Source organism: Narcine bancroftii, chromosome 14 (genome assembly GCF_036971445.1).
Source record: "Narcine bancroftii isolate sNarBan1 chromosome 14, sNarBan1.hap1, whole genome shotgun sequence".
Classification (NCBI taxonomy): Eukaryota; Metazoa; Chordata; class Chondrichthyes; order Torpediniformes; family Narcinidae; genus Narcine; species Narcine bancroftii.
Genome location: NC_091482.1, coordinates 56,353,657 through 56,366,957, shown reverse-complemented (window position 1 = coordinate 56,366,957; position 13,301 = coordinate 56,353,657). Strand labels below are relative to the sequence as shown.

Genomic DNA, 13,301 nt, shown 5'->3' with positions numbered 1-13,301 from the left:
AGTCTGGATCATCAGATGGTCTGGATTTCTGGCATCTGGATTTTTGGACTTCTACTGTATGTGTCAAGTTCATAGCTTTATCACTCCTAAGAACAAACTTGGCAGATGCTCCCCTGCAGTTCATTTGGTCCCATTGTAAACTCTGGTGGCTCAAACTGGGTATTAACAATTGCACAGTGCATTTCAAAGAACGGGTGCTCTTTCCTTTGGCCCTTCTACAATCAACACCCTTGAATGCATTGGCAGTATGATTCGCATTTCTGCCAGAGGGTTTGATGCATTTGGGCTGTTCAACAGATCCTGAATTGAATTGCAAAGAGCATGGCAACATTCTGAGGAATAAAACTTGACTTTCTTTTCTCATTATCAGCACCAATAAAAAACGAATCAAATTCTGAGCTACAATGTACAGATCGTTTCGTTAATTAAAAAATCTTGGTAATCGAACATGTTTATTTTCTCCTCACTGTTTTTCCCTCCCTTCAGTGGTCTAATTTTAATTGTTTTTTTCCTCCATGATATGTCAGTTTCAGTTTTGTACATTCTCCAAGTTTGTTGCAAATATTCCCTGGCATTCATAAGTACAGAATTTGACTTGACAGGAGGTTTTTTTTTACCCCCCTCTGCCTTCAGAGAATATCTTTAGCTCCTTTTCCACTGGCGCAGTGTCCCGGGATAGGAAGCCATTTGCGCTGTTTCCACTGGGCACCTGTAACCAGGACATTTGCTGCTTTTCCACTGAACACACACATCCCTGGGGGTAACTGGAGAGTCTACCTTCGAATGGAATGAATAGAAGTTGTCCCTCTTCCACTGGTTTCTTTGGCTTGGCTTCGCGGACGAAGATTTATGGAGGGGGTAAAAAGTCCACGTCAGCTGCAGGCTCGTTTGTGGCTGACAAGTCCGATGCGGGACAGGCAGACACGATTGCAGCGGTTGCAGGGGAAAATTGGTTGGTTGGGGTTGGGTGTTGGGTTTTTCCTCCTTTGCCTTTTGTCAGTGAGGTGGGCTCTGCGGTCTTCTTCAAAGGAGGTTGCTGCCTGCCAAACTGTGAGGCGCCAAGATGCACGGTTTGAGGCGTTATCAGCCCACTGGCGGTGGTCAATGTGGCAGGCACCAAGAGATTTCTTTAGGCAGTTTATGCTGGTTTATGCCAGCATCAACTGACTCCAGGGATATGAGTTGGAGTGGAGGCCGTCAGTCCCTGGCGTGCCTTGATGCCAGCATGCGGATTTGTTTTCCTTTTCCACTAGACCCTTAACTGGTTAATTCCTGGGACAAGGTACCTGTGGAAACTACTGTAATAATTCTTTTTATGCAGACTTTGCAGTATCAGCTCTATACACCTGCTGAATTCATTTTCCATACTTCAACACTAGCCTGAGTTTTTAGTTTAGCTACAAGTCACTGATAAGACAAATCTGAATGCAAGGAATGTACTTTTCACTGCATTGCCAAATCAAGTTCGAGGTATGTTGAAGCTTCCCTAATCTCCTTGACATTTTTTAAAAAAATCATACCGCCAATAATTCCAAATCATCTAAAATATTCACACATCTCATTGAAAACAGTATGGTTACGACAGAAACTAAATTTGCACAAAGCTCTCGGCCTTAGTCAATGGATCTGACATTATACTAATGTTAGAAATATAGATGAAATCTAAATCTATCCACAAACCAAGGTTTTATAGGTACACAGAGGGATCATAATTTTATCAGGTTATCAGCATAATGGAATATTGCAGTGAGGTTTTGGCATTTAAATTTGACACATTTTCAGCTTCCCCAATTCATAATAACTTCCAGTGATAGAAAAAGAGGAATCTGGGTCTTCTTTTGCACAAATCATAAGAAGTTAGCAAATTACATATTAGCATTTATTGAAAGAGTTGAAGTTTAGAAACAGAAATATTGTTACAATTGTACAAGGTATGGACACAGTTTAGGTCATCTTGTTCAAGAAAGACTGTACTAGCAAGGAAAGCAGTCCCAAGAGATTTTTTAAACAGGAAACCCTGAAGTTGCTGTAATTGTAGTGCAATACACAAATGTTCTGGAGAAGCAGGTTATGCCGTGTCCATAGGAAACAAAAGGATATAACCAACATTTCAGGCCTGGAAATTTTCACCAACACTTTTGTGTATTGTAAGAGAGAGAGAGATTCACGACTTTAATTCCCGAAAATCCCTCTCATGAATGGCTATAAAAAAATAAAAGATCTATATTCTGAAATCTGAAAAATAATCTTACTTAAATATACATGATAGGATACGCCCGTGATATGAAACTTGTGTGAGACGTATAGTTGCAAGATGAGGGTTGGAAATTGAAAATGGAGATGGGCAGGGATTTTTTTTCTAGCTGAGAGTGGTGAATCTCTAGCTTGAAGGGTTGTGGAGATGGAATCACTGGCTGTATGATCATGCTCTGTGATATGATCCGTAATCTGTCGTTAAACCTCCCCCCCACTTTGCTTATTTGTCTTAATAAAAATGAAAAAAACTCCCTACTAATCGACCTCTTCCCTCTAAAGAATCGAACATCAGCCCCCAGACAGGGAATCCCCAGAGCATCTATACCACTTAAATCCTCAGTTTAGGAATAATAAACTATGAATAGGGCCCACATCTTAAAATACTAAAGATGAAAAGTGATTTGAATAGAGCATTCTTAGATGAGGATTGGGACACAACTCTTAATTTGATCAATGAGTTTTCATTTTGTGCACCTCACTGTTTGTTGCAATTTAAGGTGGTGCATAGAATACACATGTCTAAAGTTACATTATTTAATTTTTATTATGTGATTAGTGCAGTTTCATTGATTTATGTATTTTGGGAGTGTCTGAAAGAACATTCTTGGAAAGATATTTTCTAAACTTCATCAACGATTCTGAAGACTAAATTAGAATCATGCCATTTGATTGCTTTATTTTTTTTTCTCTCTCTAGAGGACGATATATCTCTGTCCTCAATCCAGAAGAGAATCCTAGCTTTTGCTTCACTGGTAGCTAGACGAGTAATTTTGATGAAGTGGAAAGATAATATTTCACCCACTCACATTCAATGGTTACATGATATCATGTCTTATTTAAGTTTGGAAAAAAAATTAGATCTAATATTAAAAGATGCAAAGTGGTCTTTTCCTGTACCTGTCTTTTATATTATATACATTGCAATACATTACACAATATATGTTCCATTCCACTGTATGAGGAAGTAAGGATCCAAACTACATCCAAAGTTTGTCACAAATGCCATCACATAATTCAGTCAGAAAAAAAGACTTGGGCATATGCTTCTCTTCAGGAGAGAGAAAAAGAGATAACTAAATTCTAAGAAGATGTGTCTAGCTTTAGCATATTTTCAGATAATTTTCAATGAATACTCAGCTGGCAATCTCTTAGGAACAAATCAGCCAACAAAAATGTTGGGAAAGAAGAGGAGGAAAAAAACTTTACAAAATAAACAGAAGTAAAATGTGTAGGAATGCTTTTTGGAATGAAGCCGAGGTCACTTATTGTTTGAGAGCAGCACAATTGAAAATTTCAAGTCAATACGACATTGAATATGGAATTGAAAGTCAAACAAGTTGATGAAGTTTGTGGGTTATCAGTTGAACAACAGCATTACCATAATAGCTGTTGAGTTGTCCTTAAAACATACCAGACTTTCAACTGTCTTTCAAGAACGGAAATTCATTACCTTGTTCAGCCTAAAAGCATCTAATTCAATATTGTAATCACCAGGCAAAAGCAAGTTCGACTGAAAGAACATAGATAAATGTTATGCATGGAATAGAAGGAATAAACTCCAGGTCAATTCAACTTTAAGTGTATGTCATGGCTGCTGTGACAAAGACATAGCTCAAGTGCAGTTGTGCATGGAAACAAGTTTTGCAAAAATGATAGAGCCAAGTCCAAAGGCAAAAGATCAGCCCAAGTAATAAAAAAAAATTGGTAAGAATAAATAAAAGGAGCCCAACAAAAGGCAACCATGCAGAGTGACTGTTGAATTAAGATGAGGATTCTCTGGTAACAGCTGTGAAGTGGTAGAAGAGATAAATGTAGAGATTAGATAAGAATGTTATAACAATTACAGTACGAAAACAGGCTATCTCGGCCCTTCTAGTCCGCATCGATTTAAGTGATCTCCACTAGTTCCACCTACCTGCTCCCTGCCCATAACCCTCCAATCCCCTCACATCAATGTACTCATCCAATCTCCTCTTAAATGACAAAATTGACCCTCATCAGAAGGTCATTCCACTCAGCCACCAATCTCTGAGTAAAGAAGCTTCCTCTCAAGTTGTGTCTAGTTCCCCCCCAACCCTTACCTTATGACCCCTCATTCCAATCTCTCCTACCCCTCTCAAGTTATGTCTAGTTTCCCCCCAACCCTTACCTTATGACCCCTCATTCCAATCTCTCCTACCCCTCTCAAGTTACGTCTAGTTTCCCCCCCCAACCCTTACCTTATGACCCCTCATTCCAATCTCTCCTACCCCACTCAAGTTACGTCTAGTTCCCCCCCAGCCCTTATCTTATGACCCCTCATTCCAATCTCTCCTACCCCTCTCAAGTTACGTCTAGTTTCCCCCCCCAACCCTTACCTTATGACCCCTCATTCCAATCTCTCCTACCCCTCTCAAGTTACGTCTAGTTTTCCCCCCCCAACCTTTACCTTATGACCCCTCATTCCAATCTCTCCTACCCTCAAGGAGAAGAGCCTATTCACATCTACTCTATCTATTCCCCTCATAATTTTATATACCTCTATCAAATACCCCCCCTCAACCTTCCACGCTCCAATGAATAAAGGCCCAGTCTACTCAGTCTTTCTCCATATTCCAGATACTGCAATCCAGACAACATTTTATGAAATCTCTCCATCCTCTCTATCTTATTGATATGATATCCTTCCTATAATTTGGAGACCAGAACTGCACACAATATTCTAAACTTGGCCTCACCAATGCCTTGAATAATCTCAACGTCATCTCCCAGCTCCTAGATTCTATGCTATACAGGCCAGCATACCAAAAGCCTTCTTCACCACCCTATCTACACGAAAATCCACTTTCAAAGAACGATGAACCAGTATTCCAAGATCCCTCTGTTCCTCCGCACACCTCAATGCCTTCCCCTTCACAGCATTATTCTTCCCAAAATGTGTTGGGCTAACAGACTAGCATGTATCTGAAAATTATGAACTACTCAAGGGTGTTCACAGGAATGAGTGAAGAGAAAGCTTTTGCTAAGGCTTAACAACTTGTGAACATCTAATAGTGATCATATTACAGTAGAGATTATACCTCTTTAATCTGGCAATGTTGGAACCTGGCTATTGCTGAACCATAGAAAATGCTGGAAAAAAGACCCCCCCCCCCAATCCAAGGGAACCCCCTATGTAAACATATCAAAGGAAGAACAAAGCTTAAAACGGGAAATAATACTGTGGGGCAGTGTGGTTATCTTAGCAGTTAGCGCAACACCTTTACACCACCAGTGATCAGGATTGGGGTTCAAACATTGTACACACCAATTTATACTGTGATTGAGGAATGTGGAGATAACATGAGTATTTATAAAGGAGATGGCAAACCATACTGGCAATACAGTTAGCGCAACACCTTTACGGCTAGTCCTGAGCTGTCTGTAAAGAGCTTGTACTAATGGTGGCAGATTCAAATGTGCCGGACTGGGGGAGTTGCCGGATTACCGAGCGCTGGATAAGGGAGGTACAACCTGTTCTTGAAAGGTTAAGTTAAAAATAATCAATTACCTGCTGCAGTTCCACACCACTTTCAAGCCTCCAACATTCAAAGCCTTATGCAGTAAAAAAAATACAGGAAAAAAACTTTCTGATTTTCTGCGTTTTAAGTAAGGAAGTCATTAGTACCAAGATGAACAGAAACCTTTGATAACACAGTTTCAGGTTTATTGTCAGAATACATACTCTGATATTAGGCATGGTTTTGGTTGGTGTAGCGGTTAACACAATGCCTTTACCGCACTAGCGATCAGGATTAGAATCCCGCATGGTCTATAAGGAGTTTGTACCTTCTCCCTGTGTCAGCATTGGTTTTCTCTGGGGGCTCCAGTTTCCTCCCACCATTTAGGGGTGTAGGTTAATTGGCTGGCACAGACTTATGGGCCAAATGGCCAGTTACTGTGCTTTAAATTTAAAATGTAATGAAATCATGTACAACCCTGAGATTCTTTTTTCCTGACCAGAATATTGGAATAGCTTATCTGCTCTTCTTTTGAAGTAAAAACACAATGCTGGAGAAACTCAGCAGGTCACACAGCATACTTTATACAGCACAGGTAAAGTTACATGACCAGATGTTTCAAGCCTAACTCTTTCATCAAGGTATGATGGGCAGGTGCCCAAATAAAATTGTGGGGGGCTGGGGCAGGGGAAGGAGCAATTCTAAAGCCAGGAGCTAATAGGGAGGGAGGGAACACCAACAAGCAGGAAGGAGAGAGGGATCTGTGAACAGAGAGGGAAGGGGGTGGAAAGCTGGAGGAAAGAAGTCAAAAGGAAGGAGGGGGAGGAATGGAGAGTAGGCTAGCAGAAACCTGAGAAGTCTATGTTAATGCCATCTGGTTGGAGAGTGTCCAGACAGGAAAAACAAGCATTGGTCCTCTAATTTATGGGTGGTTTTGATAGGTCAGTACGAGACAGACATATCGGCACGGGATTGGGGGGTGGAATTGAAGTGGTTGACCACTGGGAGATCCCTGTCACGGATGGGGATACAGCAAAGGTGCTAAACAAAGTGATCCCCCAGTTTGCACCAAGTCTCTCATTTTGAAAATGCTTTGTCATGTTTTTTTTTAGATTGAGACAGCAGATAAGGTCTCAGTTTATTATCGCAATTGAGATGAATCTCCAGCAGTATTATACAAAAATCAGAACAAATCTTTGTGCTCAAGTTTTTGGAACAACCTCAGTGCTCGAATCTTCTAACTCCAAGGCAAGAGCACTGACATTGCACCTTAAAGTAACATTTAAAAGGGATGGTCAACATTTAAAAGGGATGGTCAAGAGAATAGACAGAACTGTTGCAAGTGTATTTCAATGGGGATGTGCAAAGTCTATACCTATAAGGGATAATAATACTGTCATCAACTGGATAGATCACCTGTCATCAAAGCTGCAAACACTGGGCCTCTGTAAACCCTCCACAACTGGATCCTTGATTTCTTCATCGGAAGACCATAGTCAGTATGAATTGGGAACAAAGTCTACTCCTCAATGGTGGAGGTGTTCCTCAAGGATGTGTGCTTAGCCCACTGCTCTACTTGCTATATACCCATGACAAAATTCAAATGCTGTATACAAATTTGACAATCGACAGAACCAAAGAGGGCAATGAGGAAGCAGACAGTTAAGAGATAGATCAGCTTGTTGTGTAAAACAAAACCGTGCACTCAATGCTAGCAAAACCAAGGAGCTGATTGTGGACTTCAAGAAGGGGGAAAAAAAAAATCAGGAGAATATGAACCAGTAAAAAACAGAAAGCTGGGAAAACTCAGCAGGTCAAACAGGAACTTTACATAGGAAAGATAAAGATAGAGAACATGCACCAATCTTCATTGAGGGATCAGCTGTGGAAAGGGTCAAGAACATCCAGTTACTGGGTGTCAGCATCTCTGAGGATCTACCCTGGCACCTTCATGTCGATACAATCATGAAGAAGGCTCGCCATGAGGAGTTTAAGGAGATTTGGTATGTCAAAGTCTCTTGCAAATTTCTACAGAGGTGCCATAGAGAACATTGTATGGTAATGGTCACTGATTGGTATGGAGGTGCCAATGCACAGGTCAAGAAAAAACTACAGAGGGTTGTTAACTTGGCCAGTGCCATCATGGAATCGGCCTTCTCTCCATCGATAAGAGTGAGTTCTTAAGAAAGCAGCCTCTTCCTCAAGGAGCCTCACCAGCCAGACCGTGCCCTCTTCAGACTGCTACCATCAGGAAGGAGGTACAGGAGCTAGAGGACAAACACCCAGTGGCCCCAGGACAGATCCTCAGAGATGTTAACACCCAAGAAGTTGTTCTTGACCCTTTCCACTGCTGACCCCTTGATGAGGACTGGCTTGTGATCTCTTGATTTCCCCTTTCTGAAGTTCACAATCATCTCCTTGATTTTGTTAACATTGAGTGCAAGGTTGTTGTTGTGGCACTATTCAACTAGCTGATTCAACTCCCTCCTGTAAATTTGTATATAGCATTTAAATTGTGCCTAGCAACACAGTCATGAGTGTAGAGTAAGTAGAGCACATATCCTTGAGGTGCACCTGTGTTGATCGTCAGTGAGGAGGTGCATTGTTTCCAATTCATACTGACTGATGAGGAAGTCAAGGATCCAGTTGCATAAGGGTTAAAGACCCAGTTTTTGGAGCTTGTTGACCTGCAGTGAGGGTATAAACTTGAGCAGCAGTCGATGAATAGCCTGTACGTGTTGCTGGATTCTAGGTGATCCAGAGCAGAGTGGAGAGGCATTGATGTTGCCTCTGCTCTGGAATGATTGTGATTGATAGATTTTTAGATATTAGGGTACGAAAAGAGTGAGGTGAGTGTAGTAAAATAGCACTGAGGTAACAGGATCAGTCAAAACCTTAATGAATGACAGAACAGGGTTCAAAATGGCCTGTTCCATTTTTCACTTATTTCTAAAACTTCATCAAAAAAAAAGAACAAAATCAAGATGGTACTTCAAAACATTGGTACTGCATTAGAAATATATTCATGCATAACACTGAAAAATAGTGGTTTGCTTCAGAAGCAACAAAAGTGGATAGGTATTTCAAAGGCATTAAGTTTCAACATGCCAGTGCCCTGGAAAAACAGGCTTTGCAGTAACCCACACACCTATAGCCCCTTTTCCATTGGCACCCAGTCTCAGGAATTTACTGGGACAGGGTCCGGTGGAAAAGCAACATTTCACGCCGGGATTAACCACCTCTACCCCTACTCACATCCACGGCGTTTGCCGGCATGCTGATAAAACCAGTGGGAAAGGGACAGCAGAAAGTCACCCATTTCCAGTTGAAGGTAGAACACTCTGATCCCCAGGGATGTGTGTTCAGCAGAAAAGCAATTAGTTTTCCAGTTAAGGGTGGCCCAGAGGAAATGGCACAAAGGGCTTCCTATCCCGGACACTGCACGGCCAATTAACTGGGATGCCAGTAGAAAAGGGGCTAGTGATTGTCAACTTTTCCCTTTGTGAACATCTTTTTGCAAAACAGACACCAGGCCAAACTTAGAGAGAGATTATTACTAAATTGAAAAATTACACCGTTAGGGTGCCATCTTTCAGATGAAAAATAATGACCGAAACAGGAATAAAAGGATTTCATTCATACTTTGAGTAATAACTTGGCAAAATGTTTTGTTTTCAATCAACAGAATAGATATCTGACCATTTAATTAATTATTTGCCATATTATTATAATGTATTTTATTACAATATACTGTCCATCCATTTCTCTTCTTATAACCAAAGATTACAGGCCCTTCTAGTCTGTGCCAAACTATTTTTCTGCCTCGTCCTTCTGACCAGCACCCAGTCCAGTCCTCCATATCTCTCCTATCCATGTATCTGTCCAAATTCCTCTTAAATGTTAAAATTGAGCCCGCATTCACCAGCAGTGTACTTCAGCAGGTACACGAGAGGTACAGCTTCTCTTTGTTTGCTCGAGATTCCAGCATCTGCAGTTCTGATACTTCAAGACTATTTCATTACTTAATAAGAATCCAGGTCATAGAGCTTGTGAATTGTATGATTGACTACAAGCTTTCATTTTCATGAAAAGGCAAAAATAAAAGTGGCTACAGCCCAGACTAAAAAAAGTATAGGGCAGCACGGTTGACGTAGCAGTTAATGCAACACCTTTACAGCGCCAGCGATCAGGACGGGGTTCGATTCCCGCGCTGTCGGTAAGGAGTTTGTACGTTCTCCCCGTGTCTGTGTGGGTTTTCTCTGGGGGCTCCGGCTTCCTTCCACCATTCAAAAACGTATCGTGGTGTAGGGTAATTGGGGGTAATTTGGGCAGCATGGATTCATGGGCAAAAATGGCCTGTTACTGTGCTGTATATCACAAAGGCCAGAAACATTCTGTTCTCCCAACAAGTGATGCTTGGACCTGCTGCTTGATTAAAGTAACATAATTTTCACATATTCAAAATCAAAGCACAGTTGTCAGTCTTTTCCCATATTGTTTTCACGCAGGTTGAAAAATAACTAGGTCATATTCCACAAGACACTGCAAAAATGCACTCAGGTACTTAGAAATTCTGTAAATTTCTGCGTTAACCATCCTTTTAAGCAGCCTGTTTGCAAGTACTCTCGCCTTCTTAATTTCATATGCCTCAAATAAATCCTCCTATTTCAAAAACAAGTGCAGTTGTGTCCTTCTCTCACAATAAACTTCCACCCAGATGACATACCCTTCAACCAGCACGTTTTATAGGGTTAGGGTTGCCCTTAATTCTTTCTGCTTCGCAGGTAAAGTAACCGGCAGCCAGCCTCTGGAACAAGGGACCACTGCCCTTCTCTTTATTTAGGTTTTTTTTAAAAAAAATTGCAATTGATAGCTGCTACAAAACATGACCATAAACTCTGATCACAACCATTATTGCAAATGGACAAAATTAAATGCTAAAGAAAGCATTAACCCAGTTTAGCAATAGTTTGTTTGGAAGGAGAGTATAATGCTGCATTCCAGGCTCTAAGGTTATAGCGCAGAGGTTGCCTTAAATAACATGACAGCGATCAGGAACTGTGTGTGCACTGCAACCTGGGTTCAGGCGCAAGGCAAATTGCAGGTGGTAGTTTTCACTGTGATGCCTGGGGTGGGGGCAGTGTTTGGACTGTCTCCCCACCCTCCCCGGATCCGGGCACAGGGACCCACTCTCCCCCGTCCCGGGCACAGGGACCCCCCCCTCCAGGACCCGGACACAGAGACCCCCCCCCCCCCCACACCAGGACCCGGACCCAGGGACCCCCCACTCCCGGACCCGGACCCAGGGACCCCCCCCAACTCCCCCGTCCTGGGCACAGGGACGGACCCGGGCACAGGGACCCCACACCGGACCGGGGCACAGGGAACCCCCCCCGACACGGACCCAGGAACCCCCACCCCCCGACCCGGGAACAGGGACCCAGACCCAGGGACCCCCCTCCCCGACCCGGACCCAGGGACCCCCCCCTCCAGGGCCCGGACCCAAGGACCCCCCCTCCCCACTCCCCGATCCAGGTACAGGGACCCGGACCCAGGGACCCCCCCTCCAGGGCCCGGACCCGGGGAACCCCCCTCCAGGGGCCGGACCCGGGGACCCCCCCCTCCAGGACCCGGACCCGGGGACCCCCCCTCCAGGGCCCAGACCCAGGGACCCCCCCTCCAGGGCCCGGACCCAGGGACCCCCCCTCCAGGGGCCGGACCCAGGGACCCCCCCCTCCAGGACCCGGACCCAGGGACCCCCCTCCCCACTCCCCGACCCGGGTACAGGGACCCGGACCCAGGGACCCCCCCTCCAGGGCCCGGACCCAGGGACCCCCCCTCCAGGGCCCGGACCCAGGGACCCCACCCTCCCCACTCCCCGACCCGGGTACAGGGACCCGGACCCAGGGACCCCCCCTCCCCGGCCCGGACCCAGGGACCCCCCCTCCCGGGCCCGGACCCAGGGACCCCCCCCTCCCGGGCCCGGACCCAGGGACCCCCCCTCCAGGGCCCGGACCCAGGGACCCCCCCTCCTGGGCCCAGACCCAGGGACCCCCCCCTCCCCGACCCGGGTACAGGGACCCGGGCCCAGGGACCCGGACCCAGGGACCCGGACCCAGGGACCCGGACCCAGGGACCCGGACCCAGGGACCCGGACCCAGGGACCCGGACCCAGGGACCCGGACCCAGGGACCCGGACCCAGGGACCCGGACCCAGGGACCCGGACCCAGGGACCCGGACCCAGGGACCCGGACCCAGGGACCCGGACCCAGGGACCCGGACCCAGGGACCCGGACCCAGGGACCCGGACCCAGGGACCCGGACCCAGGGACCCGGACCCAGGGACCCGGACCCAGGGACCCGGACCCAGGGACCCGGACCCAGGGACCCGGACCCAGGGACCCGGACCCAGGGACCCGGACCCAGGGACCCGGACCCAGGGACCCGGACCCAGGGACCCGGACCCAGGGACCCGGACCCGGACCCAGGGACCCGGACCCAGGGACCCGGACCCAGGGACCCGGACCCAGGGACCCGGACCCAGGGACCCGGACCCAGGGACCCGGACCCAGGGACCCGGACCCAGGGACCCGGACCCAGGGACCCGGACCCAGGGACCCGGACCCAGGGACCCGGACCCAGGGACCCGGACCCAGGGACCCGGACCCAGGGACCCGGACCCAGGGACCCGGACCCAGGGACCCGGACCCAGGGACCCGGACCCGGACCCAGGGACCCGGACCCGGACCCAGGGACCCGGACCCGGACCCAGGGACCCGGACCCAGGGACCCGGACCCGGACCCAGGGACCCGGACCCGGACCCAGGGACCCGGACCCGGACCCAGGGACCCGGACCCAGGGACCCGGACCCAGGGACCCGGACCCAGGGACCCGGACCCAGGGACCCGGACCCAGGGACCCGGACCCAGGGACCCGGACCCAGGGACCCGGACCCAGGGACCCGGACCCAGGGACCCGGACCCAGGGACCCGGACCCAGGGACCCGGACCCAGGGACCCGGACCCAGGGACCCGGACCCAGGGACCCGGACCCAGGGACCCGGACCCAGGGACCCGGACCCAGGGACCCGGACCCAGGGACCCGGACCCAGGGACCCGGACCCAGGGACCCGGACCCAGGGACCCGGACCCAGGGACCCGGACCCAGGGACCCGGACCCAGGGACCCGGACCCAGGGACCCGGACCCAGGGACCCGGACCCAGGGACCCGGACCCAGGGACCCGGACCCAGGGACCCGGACCCAGGGACCCGGACCCAGGGACCCGGACCCAGGGACCCGGACCCAGGGACCCGGACCCAGGGACCCGGACCCAGGGACCGTGGCGAACAGCAAATCGGACAACTCACCGCAATCAACGCCTCCATCCAGGCGGGGAGTCCCCGCGGCCGGTGCGACGCTCCCTCCTCCTCCTCCTCCTCCTCCTCCTTCTCCTTCTCCTTCTCCTCCTCCCGCACCCGGCCCCGAATCCCCCTGAGCGACCGCTTCACGGGCTGGGCCCGGGCTCGGTCTCCGGGCTTCCCCGTACGGAAGCGACACCGGCCA

General features: G+C 47.9%; 1 protein-coding gene across 2 annotated transcripts in view; it reads right to left on the bottom strand.

Annotated features, from left to right (window-relative positions):
* Nucleotides 1-13,301, bottom strand: part of lysmd4 (LysM, putative peptidoglycan-binding, domain containing 4) — a 25,993-nt gene extending 12,692 nt beyond the window's left edge. The window contains exon 1 of one of the 2 annotated variants that reach the window (XM_069910356.1): nt 13,106-13,301. In XM_069910356.1, the coding sequence (XP_069766457.1) occupies nt 13,106-13,123 (18 nt within the window). In that variant the 5' untranslated portion in view covers nt 13,124-13,301. The remainder of the gene's footprint in view (nt 1-13,105) is intronic. The other variant, XM_069910357.1, reaches the window with a different exon arrangement.